The sequence below is a fragment of the Saccostrea echinata genome, unplaced genomic scaffold (genome assembly GCF_033153115.1).
Source record: "Saccostrea echinata isolate AGI-Se365-2 ecotype Australia unplaced genomic scaffold, CSIRO_AGI_Sech_v1 ptg000030l, whole genome shotgun sequence".
Classification (NCBI taxonomy): Eukaryota; Metazoa; Mollusca; class Bivalvia; order Ostreida; family Ostreidae; genus Saccostrea; species Saccostrea echinata.
Window position 1 is genome coordinate 20,003,033 of NW_026889779.1, and position 15,222 is coordinate 20,018,254.

Here is a 15,222-nt window from a genome sequence, read left to right on the forward strand (position 1 = left end):
GGGGTAATTAATATCACAATTATGGTACATGTGAACTGTTCAGGACTAAATATAATCATGCACACAATTTGCTTGCTGGTTTAATGAATTGTTCTCTTCCAAAAATGTTAAGCTATTAAGTAAACTTTGCTCGTTTATAAAAATTGTAAATGAGAGAGTCAAACCTCCTGGTTAATAACATTTATATATATAGAAATATGATGCAATCATAAACACATTTTGTATATATGTTACATGTTTTGCTCATGCATGTATGTTGTTATAATTGTAATATGTTGCTTTGATCTCTATGTTGTTAAATAACAACCAAAGAGATACAAATAAACTGGTAAACTGACTAGATGTCCAGGGGTAAAGAAGATTTGATAGGCAATGATAGGTAAAGTGAGTTTTTAGAACTTGTGTCTGATCCCATTGTACAGATGTATATACCAGTACAGGTATATATTATAATAAAATATGTTAATTAAATCAATGCATGTTCAATATACATGCTTGACCAGCTAAGTTCCACTCTAGAGCCTGAACCCGCGGCCATGAATTTCACAATTTTGGTAGGTTTCTTGCTTTTCCTAGCAATGCATTCAATTTTACATACACACAAGTAGAGACAAATTTTCTAAGATTATGTGCATTTTTGCAATATGACCATATTGGCCCCACCTTGGAGGAAGGCCCTGAGTATCATGGAAAACACTATTTTGATGAGGGTTTAATACTGTTCCCAACCATGCATTCTGTTTAACTTCTAGATGTGCAGGAGTAAAAAAGATTTTCTTGCATTAAGTACATATTCCCTATTTCTACCCCTTTCCTGGAGGAAGAACCTCTGCCCTGGGGGTCATGATAAACTCAGTTTGGATAGGGGGCTGCATGTTCTTGCTAACCATGCTATTAGTATTCCTTAAAAATATGCAGGAGAGGATTTTGTTAGATTATGCACATTTACACTAAATGACCATTTTGGGAAGAACCCTTAAGCTTGCCCTGGAGGTCAGAAAAACATTATTTTGGTATTGCTTCATGCTCTTCTTAACCATACATTCATTTTTCCTAGAAGATGTGCAGGAGTGGAGAGGAATATTTCGTAAAATTATGTACAGTTTTACAGTATGACCATTTTGGCAACACATTGGAAAAAGAACCCTTGCCCTATCTAGGAGTTATGAAAAACAATTTTAGTAGAGGGCTTCATATGTTCCTTCTATCCAGGCCTTCATTTTTCCCTCAACTAAAGATTACCGATATGTACATTTTCACTAATGCTACATGAACATTTTGGTCCTGTCTTGGAGGCAGAACCCCTGCTGGGGGTAATGAAAAAAACACACATCTTTGGTAGTGGCCTTCATGATCTTCTGTACCATGCATTGTTTTACTTCAAGATGTGTAAGAGTAGAGAGGAATACTTTTGAAAATTTGGCTATTATTAGCAGTTTTTTTTATTGTCCCACCTCTAAAATCTCAGGCATTTAATGATATGATTATACCCTTACCCCGAATACCAAATTTGATGACAATTGACCAAGTACTGTGGAATCATTTGAATTGTGGGGGTCAATGTTTATGGGAAACCAAAATTTTACTGGTTCCTAAGGATGTACTTTCATGGGTAACTTGTATATAAAAAAAGTTTCAATGAATAATACCTTGTCAAAGTTCGTTCATGGGGATGTAAATTCAAGGGTAAGGGTGAACCATGAACTTTGGTCCCCCATGAACAACGATGATTCCACCATAGCTTTCAAGGAGAAATTATAAATATTCAATTGTAATTGGTTGAAGATCAATGGAATAGGTCACCTGATTGACTCTGGTAATCTAAGCACCAGTTTCTTACTCTCTATTTTTGCACTTAAAAAAGTTGCAAATGTATAATTTTTAGCTCACCTGAGCTGAAAGCTCAAGTGAGCTTTTCTGATCACCTGTTGTCCGTCGTCCATCCGTCTGAAAATTTTCACTTTTTCAACTTCTTCTCAAGAACTACTGAGCCAATTTTAACCAAAGTTGGTAGAGAGCATCCTTGGGTGAAGGGGAGTTTAAATTCTTAAAGTGAAGGGCCAACCCCCTTACAAGGGGAGATAATCAAGAAAAGACAAAAATAGGGTGGGTCATTAAAAAATCTTCTTTTCAAGAACCACTGGGCCAGAAAAGCTGAAATTTATGTGGAAGCATCCTTGGGTGGTGTAGATTCTAAATTGTTCAATCATGGCCCCTTGGGCTAGGGCGGGGCCACAATAGGGAATCAAAGTTTTACATTGAAATATATATGCAAGATCTTTGAAAATCTTCTCAAGAACCACTGGGCCAGAAAAGCTGAAACTTACGTGGAAGCATCCTTGGGTAGTGTAGATTCTAAGTTGTTCAAATCATGGCCCCCGGGGGTAAGGCGGGGCACAATAAATATTACAAAGGGGAGGTCTTGTGAAGAACAGCAGAGCCAAAGTAACTCAGGAGAGTGTTGTGGCCCATGGGCCTTTTGTTTTTTTACCACTACCACTTTCTCCTGACAATAGACATTTACTCTTAAGTTTCTTTCTCTATTTTACCAGACATTAACTTGTCAAGAAAAAAATAGTGATGTCATATTATTTATTTTCTCATCACAATGACAGAAATGTGCAAACCAAATAAAAAATAATTAATTTCAAGGTAGCAAAATGGCTCTGATGAATTAGAAATGTTGGCAAAATAAACTTCTAATGCACATGAATATTCGCCAATTTTTTTTTTATATTTTATAAGTGAAATTTTATTTGAATAACAATTGAAAGCCACAAAAAATGTTAAGGACCAGTAAAAATGAGAAAATGAATTGTATTATTCCATAAAACTGATTATAAGTTACGTTTTCATGTACCATTACTTATGTGTAACAAACTGTAAAATAAACATTCACATACATAAAGCTACTGGTATATACCAGTAGGTTCATTATAAATACATAAACACACACAATTCTGGGTTGAACAACCTGAACACATAGTTTGAAAACATGACAGAGGTGTATTGGCTACAGTAACAGATGGATAGGGTTCAAAGTCTAAAATCAAAACAGGTGTATCTACTGGGTATTCACTTCATTGTAGTGCAAATAATAATGGTTTAGTCATACAAAAAATGCAGTGGAGTAAATAAAAACTTGTTTTCAGTCATTCCATGCAAGGTATTTAAAACAAGTTAAAGTAAGTTTTAAGGATGTGCTTAATTAATCCATATGATTAATTTTTTCTAATTTATTTTGACAATTTCGTTTTTTTACAGATTTATTATTTGATTGACTACCACTACTGTAGATCAACAAATTTTTGCGACATCTTATTTTCGCGAGAAAATAAATTGGTATTTATAAGCAAAAAAAAATTTCACGAATTTTGGTACCATTGTATATAATCTGTACTAATGAAAATATACGCACGAATGAAATTTTTGCAAGCAGACCGTCTCAAGTAAATACATAAAGTTCTTGCAAATAAAAATGATTTACACTATTCAAAACATGATTTCTTATTCAGGAAAGAGGAGACATGGTGTGTATATATACAATATAAATATAGATGTACATGTATAAAGATATACAAATTACATGTTCAACATCAGTTCACGGGTTTCAGTTTGATGCTAATGGAATGCTGGACTAAATTACATGAAGGTGGTAGCCTTACTTTCAATAGATTTACATTTAATTCACTGTTTCCCTTTATATATACAAGTTTGTAGAAAACAAAACAATCTGGAAAACTTAAATCATTTATCTCTTCCTCTATCTCATTTAAAACCTTTCAGTTATACCTTTCCAACATAATATCACTGAAGTTATTAAAGATTCAAAACTGTATATACCATACATATGAATGCATATAAACGGTAAACTACATTTATTGTTAAAATTTAAAGAACAGATCTTTGATCTTAATGGTATCAGTCTAATTGCAATTGTACAAAATTCTAAGATAAAGAAAACTTGAACATGAATGAAATTAAATAAATGCATGCCTAATTAATATCATTAGAAAAACTTGTATGAGATCAACAACTTGGTATTTATGTACAGTTATGAAAAAGCTACATTTTGTATCTGAACAGATGTTAACTAGTATGAAAAGCACTAATACCGGTACTTAATTATTCAAATCATTATCTTGCATTTTATCTGTTATGATAAAAACATACTAACATTTGGCACATCACAAACTTGCAAAAAAAAAAAAATTACTTAATCATACACAATGCAATTAAATCAAAGCTAATTACATGACCTGATTTCTAAATTCAAAACATGATTAAGAACATTATCTGTTCAACACACAAGTAGATCATAATTTATACGGACTGAAAGTTAAATGCTGATGGAGACAACTTTTCCACACTGTTATTTGTGTCGGTGACAGAAATCTTGTCCTGGTATTGTTGACAGTCGACAAGGGGTTCCTGTTCGTGTCAGACCATGACAACGCACACTCGTTGTGCTAGAACGGGAGGGTGTGGATGACCTGTAAATAATATTCTTAAACATCACATTAAGCTTCTAACACCATTCCAGGCTATTTGCTGTATGATATATTTCTCTTTGCTTGTTGGGCGGCCTGAGTTAAAAGCTCAAGTGATTTTTTCCAACTGGTTCTCTTATTACACTGTACCTGCATACACATATACCTGTTTTTCTCTCAACTGTAATTTTTTTCCCTCATTTTTCAAGAACGCTGAGCCAATTTCAACAAAACCTGGTATTCTTTGGTAAAGAAATGTCAAGTTGGACTATTCCACCCTTCAAATGTATACGAATTAGAAATGATGAAAAGGATATGTTAAAAATCCCTTACTATTGCAATGTTCATTGAATCTAGGGTCCCATACATATGATAAAACACTGCCTTTTCACCCTCAAGGTAGTTTTAACAAAGTTTTTTTAAAATTTGAACATAACATTTACAATGTTACCCTGACCTCACCCCAGGAGCAAAATTTTAATTTGAATTTTCATTATAAACATGTAGGAATAATTTTGTGTAACCAATTCTAACACTACCTCTGGAGAATTTTATATGTAGAGTAATCCTATCTTAACCTTTATAAAAACAATAGCAGCAACCTCTGTCTCTGAGGGCCATGACATGACCCCATTTCAATAAGAATTTTGCATATCAACATGCAGCCTTGTTATTACTTAAAATTTTTTTTTAGATTCTTTGCCCTTTAAAATCATACACATAGGTCCATAAACAAATAGTTTATGTTTAGAAAAAAGATTATTTGATCTCATTTGTATACATAGATCCTAATATACATGTACCTAGAGAATGATCGTGTAAAGGCGGAGGTAGATGGGAGGGGAGTCTCTGGTCTAGTGTGGATTGGTATATCAAAGTTCTCATCTAAAAAGCGCCTCACATTCTCATCTTCATCCAACTAAAAAGAAAACATGTAGAAGATTAATTGATGAAAATGTATATATATGTAAGACTCCCAAGTCCAATGGGCACGCCAAAGTCCGACTGTCATGCCAAAGTCTGATGGTTTAATGCGCCAAACCCTGATGGTTTGATGTAGGTATGGACTCCAAAGTCTGATGGTCACACCAGGGTTCAAAATTCACTATATACAACTCGCAAAATGCGAGTTAGAATTCCCAAATTGCGAATTAAAAATTAGGTAACTCGCAAAAACTTGCGAGTTGATTTTTTTCCTTTGGAAAAAATCAGTCCCTTCTTGCTTATAGTTTTCATTTTGGGTATGTATTTTATTTCCTCCTTATCTAAATATCAGCATGACTAGTTTTTTTTTTTTAAACGGCAATTGGAAGAGGGTGCTGAAAACAAATGAACAGCACCAACAATGATGATCATGTACGTGTTTCATTTGAAATGTTAAAAAATAATAGGCATGGGAAAAGGGTTATATATAACCCTCGGAAAAAAAAAAGTTGTGAATGACTTATTTGTGAAACTCTATCATAAAATTTGTAAGAACTTTGTCACTTTATAATAATAGATGTATAAATACAGTACCATATGTTTAATTCCTCATATTACAGTTAAATTATCAAGATAAAGTGAGGGGAAAAACATGCATTGAAACTGTAGCAAAATTATATAATATGACAGAACACAATGCTTTTGATTTAAATCAGTAATTTAAATAAAAGTCGCACTGTAATTGAATTTTGAACAGTAGTTTCTTTTTCCTTAAGTTACATGTATTTAATTTTCATTTTAAAAAGGATTTTATATGAAAATTGCGAGTTATCTTATAAAATTGCGAGTTAACTTTCTTGGTACTCGCAATTATTTGCGAGTTGTAATTTTAGGGAGTTTCCTGCACACTAAAGTCTGATGGCTCATTTCCTATGAGATACGCTGTGCTAAAGTGCAATGGTCTGATACACCAAAGTCCGATACACTGATGTGCAATGGTCTGATACACCAAAGTCTGATACACTGATGGTGCAGAGAAACAATCAACATTTATGACCTCACAATATTCCAATGTCAATCCATGTTGCCATTGTCCTGCATTCAAAAGCCAACAATTCAGTATTTATCAAGTCCTTGCATACAATTTTACTGTTTTTGCTTACTGCTTGTACCCACCGATATTACGGTAAGTCCTCATATACTACTCGACTGATATGGGCTAGTCCTTGCACAATATTGGACTGATTATTTGATCGATTCACACCCACCCAAAAGATTTAGGGTTAGTCCTTGCACACTATTTGACTGATTAGGGTTAGTCTCGCATTTAATACACATGTACATATATTCGCATTTATTTAAAAAAACCATTGGATATCTTGGCATGGCGCAGCATCGCAATTTGGCGCAGCAGTACTTATCTTGGCATGGCGCAGCATCGCACTTTGGCGCAGTAGTACTATGACTTCATAAACGTTAATTGTTTTTTTCTGCACCATCAGACTTTGGTGTGTCAAACCATCAGGGTTTGGTGCAGACCATCAGACCATTGACGTGACCATCGGACTTTGGAGTCCTACATATACGAGGGTTGTCCAAAAAGTTCGTGGACAAATGCTTAATTTTCTTTATAAAGTCCGCAATGGCAAACATACGAAAATATATTAATATAGACCATGATTGAGTAAATGTACAAAAAATTAAAACAATGCACACTATTTACTGAACATCATAGGTGTAAATACTTTGTATATGCAAGTTGCACGGGCCAGTCTGATGTAACGCTTATTTCATGATAACGTCAGAAATATGAATTTTGAATTTTTATCGCATGTTCATAGATGCACGCTTTTTTTCTTTATTATGCCACATTGCCAAATATGTGCAATAATATTTATGTATAGATTATAATTAATTTAAATTTAAAATTCAAAACAATACACAATAATTTACAAGCGTCATCAATATTAACACTTCGTAAACACAGGATGCACAGCCCAGCCCGACGGCGCTATATTTATAACAACGTCATGAATAGGAATATATCCTATTTTCATCAAATAACAGTGGTTTTCCACTTCTTGTAGTGTCTCAATTTTACACACCATTGAAAAATCGTATACACCAATTACAAATCACTAGACTAAATATTCTCCAATAAATTTAAGTTGTTTGAATAAATTTTTTGTTTTTTACGACGTTTCAACCATATTAACCATAATTGTATGATTGGACACTGTCCCGTTCCGATGGCTGACGTCGCTTTTTCTGTCAATTTTTGAAACATACTTCTTGCGGTTTTCACTTAATATTTTCATTGTCTATTTAGTAAGGGATACTAAAGGTATCAGAAAATGGCGATAACCGCTTTATTTGTGATATATTAAATTTTTATTCAACTTTAACAGGTTTTAGAAAGAAAATAATCATTTCAATCAGATCACTTTATTTAAAAGTTCATGGCATTTTAACCCTGGTCCGTGTGCACTATCGGCGACCTTTAATGACCGAGATTTTTACAAAAATATTAAGTTCAAACAATAAAAACCAAACTATTCCGACTTGGATTTTCATAACTAATATTTTGGTATACAATAAGCATATCTTGAACCATTCATTTTGACAAAAACGCCATTGTCCACGCACTTTTTGGACAACCCTCGTATATGTATGTTTAAAGTGTTTGTTCTTTTTTTAATCTCTAATGCATTCATTATATGAAGGTTAAAATAAGGATAATGTACTGTAAAAGGTGGAAATATTAACGAACCAAATGTGAAAAACATTGAAGAAATTAAGGAATGACTAATAATCATGCAAGTTTCCACTTGTGAATTTTCTCAATCTTGATAAAGAACAAAGTTAGGGACTAGTAAACCATTAAAATTTCCACTCATCATATTTCTAAAACAAGAAAATCATCAAACTTTTAACCCTCATTATAACCACTTTCACACTATGTGTACAAGTACAAATTATATAGTACACATTATACATTACATTTCGCAGAGCTGATAGTTTACCATTGTTGAGGAATCAGGCCTGGCTCTGGTCGCCTGGCTGTGATTTGTATCACTTCCACATGCTCCTCTGTTATTGCCATCAGGAACTAAGACATAAAAAGTAACATATTACATGTAGCATTCCATATCATTATGCACTTCTCTTGAAAATCCATGTACAATAAAGCCTCATTAATTCTGAAGCCAATAATACTGATACTTCACCTTTCAGATGAAATTTACGGGGAACAGAATTTACATTTATATCAATTAATTAGAAAAGGTATACTTCAGTAATCTAGATGCTTTATTAATCTGGATGATTTGCTCCTAAACACAAACATCCAGGTAATGATGCATGATTATACATTATATGCATGTGTATATGTATTAAGTGTATAAAGTGAAGCCTTGTCATTTGTATTTCCATGCAAACCTTCCTGATTAATGAAGCATCCATAACTTTTATATGAGGCAGATTTATGTTTTGTTCCCCACAAATTTTGTCCAAAGGTAAAGCTTCCAGATAATTTGAGGCTCCACTGTTCTCCCCATACATGTACAAAATTAAATAAAAATCCCATATTATCTTTCTTTTTCAAACAAGAAAATGTCTTCAATGTTACCATTTCACTTTAATCCAAAGCTAAGTCAACAACATTGTGTTAAAAATTCTCTAGCATGTTAACCAGGATTTCACAAACAGAGATTTTAAGATATACATTGTGCTTTTATAGACATGATGAATCAAAGATCTAGAATGCACACACACACACAAACACACACAAATGTGCAATTCTCCATCATATTAATTTTTTTTTTGTAAAATCATATTTTGACATTTTTGTTTCTCTGCTGTAACACTCTATTTACCAGAATTCTGGAATCTTTGTAAGAGGTTCTGTAATGTATGCATGTCACCAGCTGACAAAGGAGAACTCGAGTCAGAGATCGGGGAATTCCCTATGGCAAGATATGGCTCCCCTCTAGTGTCCATCTTAGGTCGCCAGATATGGTACATAACATTAGCTGAAAAAAATATATAACAAAAACATATTCCATTTACATGTACAATGTATTTTGTGATTCTATTAATTCTTTGAAAAAATTTGAAATTTTGTTCTTTGCCTCACTCTTGCTTTATATAGGGGAAGTGTTGTCAAAATCAGCACTGAAAGACTAAATCTTTCAGCTCTTCCTTATTTTAAAGTTTAATTATTATGTAATATATTGATTTCAATATTTCACATTAATTCAAAATTATCACTTAAAGATGACATTCTTTACACTCGTCTTTGTTTGGAGAACAATCATGCAAATTGAAATCAATATTTTACAACAATGTAAAAAAAAAACCCACTCAATTCACAACTTTCAGATACATACCTGTCACTACAGTGAAAATGAAACCCAAGACTTGTCTAAATCCAATACTGTGTCCAAACTTGAGTTCAGCAACAGCATTGATTGTTAGAGCTACAATGATGGCCAGGCGAGACAGACGAGGAATTTGTAGATATACAGACATGATTATTATAAAGAGGAAAAACATGAGATGCTGTCCCCAGGACATCAACACTGCCAGCTTGTCCTCTGTAAGATAAAAACATGGTACATCAGGGAGAAATACAGTTAAACCTCAGTGTCCAGAACAAAAATATCTCAACAGTTACCATGGATACGTCAAAGTGAGTTGGAAGTCCCAACCAATTTTTCTTTATGTATTTTAACCTCAGTATCTCAAATCCCCTGACATTTTGATATATTTTCTTGGCTTCAAAGATTTTGAGATAATGAGGTTTGACTGTATGTTCTGTATAGAATAATTCTTATTTTGACGGGCACTTAAGACGAATGAGTTTTTCTTTTTATTCTGAAATTCTAACTGAATATCAAATACATAATAAATGCCATATACCTTGTTAATTAAGGAAATTCAAACAAACATAAACTTAGTCAGACAGTGGGTTGCCTTACCTGAGCTGCCTAGAATGTGTGAGAACCAGCTTATCTTCTTCTCTAGGTCCCTCTGCATGGTTTGTACCGTTTTCATCAGCTCTGTTACAGACGAGTTGATCTTGACAACATTCTGGTACATCTCCAGGTAAAACTTGGTCATCTCTTTATGATTCTGTAAGAGCTGCTTAGAACTTTCATCTGTAATGTCAGTAAGAAATGATTGCAAGTTATCAAAAGCTAATAAAAATATATTTCAGCTCACTGAGAACATCTTCATAAAATTAATAATTAACAGTGTTTAGGATAATATGTATGTCATTAAAGGTCCTCATACTGAGGGCATTTGGCTGGAGAGAAAATACCTCCACCAAAATGTTTTTGAAAATAATTTCAAAATTTAGTTTACATAAAAAACAATTAATAACACCAAAGGACACTCAAAGAAAACAATTAATTTATTGTAAAATTTCAATTGCCCTTCTCATGCATGAGACCAAACCTGGGTAATTTTTTTTTTAAATTGAGTGTATTCTATCACTATGCTACTTGGGTGCTATGGTTACATATGTATCTACATTTTTCTGATTGAAATATTGAGTACTGTTGTCTCTCTTTGTGCTGGTTGTAAAGTGATGTGATATCATTCAATAGAAAACCTGAGAATGCATATTACAATGCCTTCCAATCTCAGATCTGAATTTTAGCATCTTTTGAAACTTTACAGTAGAAATTGGGAATATAGTCAATATACCTGTCAGAAAATTTACTACCTAATTTTTCCAGAGCATCCTGTGATTTCTTATGAATTTGGCTCAAATCCTGGATGATTTTCTTGTAATTTTCCTGTTGTTTTTTCTCCTGAGAAGCCATTTTTTCAGCAGTCATATCTTCAAAATAGATAATTTACAATTTTTTTTCAAGAATTAAGTAATAACAAATAGAATTTACCTCAGAAGTGGTTTTAAAAAAATATATTAAAATACATATAATGACTCCAATGAGAGTGTACTCTTGCAAGACCTCTTCCTTAATACCATAATAAGCACACCTAGCTTATGTCTAATATTCTCCACCATTTCTGCAAGCTGCTGGTTTCCAGTTGCAATCAATGACCTCTCCTTGTGTAGATTATCCATGTTGTCCTGGACGTTGCTCATGATGTTGTCATGAGCTAGCTTCAGTTGTTGATGGTTTCCTAGCAACTCCATCTGACTGTCAAACAGCTTCTGCACTGTTTCTGAGGTCAAAGTGTGTAGGACTTCTTGTCCTTTCTACATGAAAATATAATGAATGTCATAGGTAAATGAAATAAAATTTCATAATATCATAATATTAGATGATTATCATTAAAATCACAACAAGTTGTAATGTACAAGGTATTAAGAGAGAAAATATGTCTATAAATATAAAGTATGTAAAAATGACTTTCCTTAGAGTTACTGTTCCAAATAGACTCCACTGGAGCTACATGGCTACAGAAACCAATTACCAGTAAAAGGCTTAGTAATACATTGAAAATAATTCTACTTATTTAATTGTTGCAGACCTGTTTACCCATATTGTTGTCTCTCAGTATTTTTTTATTAGATTTGTCCGTGAGATTTGGCATTTGCCAGTAAGATTTCACTTTCAAAAGATTTTACATACATTGCTAGAGAACAACTACATTTCTGATTACAATTTCTGTCATTTTTTAAACCACCGCGCTTTGGCAACCCGACATCACTGAGGTGTTTGAAATATTTCTCTTTTTTAGCGGTTAAAAAGCGTCAAACTCAGATAGATCATAAAGAAAACTAACTGCTAAAATCCAAACGAACGGATTTCCGATTTCCGTATTTTCATACAAGCAAAACGTGAGACGTATTTTGGACTCAAAATCCGTACAAAATACGGCGAAATCGTAAGAGTAAACAGGTCTGTTATTGATTTAAAATTGGACTGTTAACACTTGAATTGACAAGGGTGACTGCTGTGGTGTAACTGTCTACATTGAATGATTTCTTTTTATTTTAATATTTTAATTATTTTAATATGAATTCTTTTTATATTTCGGAATATTAAAATAATTTGAAGGCATTGATATACATTGTGGAATATAAAACTTCTAAGAAATCCTCTGAAAAGTCAATAAATACACTACATATAAACAAATCATGCTTATATGTATCTATGTCCCCAGTGGGAACATGATTGGCAAATAAATCTATTCTATTGTATTCTATACAATGTTTGGGCTCGCAGTACAAAATACACATAAAGAAAGTGATAATTATAACTTCATATGAATGACAATGAAATTTGACAAAAGATACGGTAATACCTAAGCAGATCAGTGTAATTAAGCACTTTAAAAAAAAATTAGAAACATGGAAATCAAATTTAAAATTTTCATTCTTATACCATCATTTGCTTCATTGATTCTAGCTGATCATCTGCAGCAGACACCAGATCGTGAACAGCCATTTCTGTTAATCTGCGGAACTGATCCTGCTGTGTTGCATAGCACACTGCTCTGGCTCTATTACCAACGATTTGATAAGCATTCCATGTTGGGCCGTCCATGTCTTTTGTGCATTCAGCAATAGACTGGAGTAAAAAGAAATAACAGATATAAAATCATTTATTATTACTATTTTTTTCATATTGCAAAGCCTGACAATGGGACATTTGTCCAATTATTAGTCTTAATCTAACAAGGTCTAGTCATTCAACAGGTCCAATACAATCAGTACATTTAGCTATGTAGCTTGAATTACCTACCATAGCTTTATTCAGCTACATGAAGTAGCTTTATCTAGCTATTTTAATGCATTTTTTTTTTTTTTTTTTTTTTTTTTTTTTTTTTACAATTTTGCTCTTTATTTAAAATCAACAAAAAATCACAGGTATGTGACTACTAATATTTATACTGGGGGAGCATTAGAAAAGCACCTCAGAGCAAACACAGTTTAAACTCTCCTGCTTTTGAAAAATTTTAAGCAGATTTTTAAATTTAATAATTTCCATTAATTGATTAACTGTACACCACCATGTGTGTGGTATGGCAGGGATAAGTATGATTACTTCACACAGCACTGAATTATTACCAATCAATAATCATGTTAAGTAGAATTGGTCTTCTTTGTTATTTCATTCAAGAAGTAACTGTTTGGTCACAAACCAACTGTTGCATATAGCCACTTTGATTGCAACTGCCAGGGTTAGAAACTCCCTAAAATTACAACTCGCAAATAATTGCGAGTACCAAGAAAGTTAACTTGCAATTTTATAAGATAACTCGCAATTTTCATATCCTTTTTAAAATGAAAATTAAATACATGTAACTTAAGGAAAAAGAAACTACTGTTCAAAATACAATTACAGTGCGACTTTTATTTAAATTACTGATTTAAATCAAAAGCATTGTGTCCTGTCATATAATATAATTTTGCTACAGTTTCAATGCATATTTTTTTCCCTCACTTTATCTTGATAATTTAACTGTAATATGAGGAATTAAACATATGTTACTGTATTTATACATCTATTATTATAAAGTGACAAAGTTCTTACAAATTTTATGATAGAGTTTCACAAATAAGTCATTCACAACTTTTTTTTTTCTGAGGGTTATATATAACCCTTTTCCCATGCCTATTATTTTTTAACATTTCAAATGAAACACGTACTACATGATCATCATTGTTGGTGCTGTTCATTTGTTTTCAGCACCCTCTCCCAATTGCAGCTAAAAAAAAAAAAAAACTAGCCATGCTGATATTTAGATAAGGGGGAAATAAAATACATACCCAAAATGAAAACTATAACCAAGAAGGGACTGATTTTTTCCTTAGGAAAAAAGATAAACTCGCAAGTTTTTGTGAGTTACCTAATTTTTAATTTGCAATTTGGGAATTCTAACTTGCATTTTGCGAGTTGTATATAGTGAATTTCAAAACCCTGATTGCACTGAAAATGAAACATCTTCAAGAGTGATTTTTCATGAATTGTATCAGTTCAGTTCAAAAGTTTGAAAATCATTGCTGCATCAAAGTGCAAGTTTTTTTTTACATCCTGAAAAAAATGGTAAAATGTTATACTAATTTAAGAAATAAGAATGATTGTGTACCTAAATAAACCTACCTCAAGTAGGTAAGTAAAGGTATGTAGATAATTCAAGCTACATAGCTTAATCTAGTGATTGTACCAGACCTGTTCAACTCAGTTTGAACATACCATCTCTGCAGTGCACTTAAAAGTGGGTCTGTCCTCTGCCATGGATTGACAGTTTAAAAGTTGAACAGCTAATTTTCCTAAATCCTCTTCTTTCAGTTCCCCACATTTTTTCTTTAATTTATACACAACCTGAAACCAAAAATACACAAATTTGCAATACCTAGACATCTGAAAGATGTCTGTTGCACAATCAAAAACAAGTAATGAATCTTATTTTGTGAATTGAAAAGTAAATGTATTCTTAAATATGAAGTTAAATGAATTACAATATGATAGCAGGCATCTAGCGGTGACATATCCGTGAGCTCACTAGCAAGTTTTAAAAACTTTGTATCAGTTGATACGACTTCAAACTTAGCGCTACTCTTTTTGAGGGCTTTGTCAACATTGTGTTGGGTGTCGTCTCCAAACATCCAATGTTTTATGGAGTCGAGAACACATTCCGACTCTCTGTATTGCCAAATTAAAACGATAACGATTAAGAACAGTTTCATTGCACGAAGATCATGTCAATGTGACCAATGTGTTGACACAGGAAGTTGATTTGAAAAGGCCCTCGTATAATACAAAAACAAAATCTGATTGGTTGAAAATAAACTTTTCATTAACCCTTACGTCAAATCTGTCGG

General features: G+C 32.8%; 1 protein-coding gene across 1 annotated transcript; it reads right to left on the reverse strand.

Moving 5' to 3' along the window:
* Positions 1-3,893: 3,893 nt before the first annotated feature.
* On the reverse strand, positions 3,894-15,159 carry LOC133197484 (protein brambleberry-like). Its single transcript, XM_061333547.1, has 11 exons — positions 14,860-15,159; positions 14,594-14,722; positions 12,779-12,964; positions 11,424-11,646; positions 11,146-11,262; positions 10,394-10,573; positions 9,803-10,009; positions 9,290-9,445; positions 8,438-8,523; positions 5,294-5,409; positions 3,894-4,493 (listed from the first exon to the last, which is right to left on the reverse strand). The coding sequence occupies exons 1-11, from the start codon at positions 15,085-15,087 to the stop codon at positions 4,373-4,375; spliced, it is 1,749 nt and encodes a 582-aa protein (XP_061189531.1). The 5' UTR covers positions 15,088-15,159; the 3' UTR covers positions 3,894-4,372.
* Between the last annotated feature and the right edge of the window lie 63 nt (positions 15,160-15,222).

What these genes read in the sequence shown, in the direction of transcription:
- LOC133197484 (XM_061333547.1), bottom strand. Translation starts at nt 15,087, where the DNA reads ATGAAACTGTTCTTAATCGTTATCGTTTTAATTTGGCAATACAGAGAG. An exon ending in GAATATTAGACATAAGCTAG is followed by an intron (nt 11,263 to 11,423) that starts GTGTGCTTATTA and finishes TCTATTTTGAAG; the next exon opens with ATATGACTGCTGAAAAAATG. An exon ending in GGATGCTCTGGAAAAATTAG is followed by an intron (nt 10,574 to 11,145) that starts GTAGTAAATTTT and finishes CTGACATTACAG; the next exon opens with ATGAAAGTTCTAAGCAGCTC.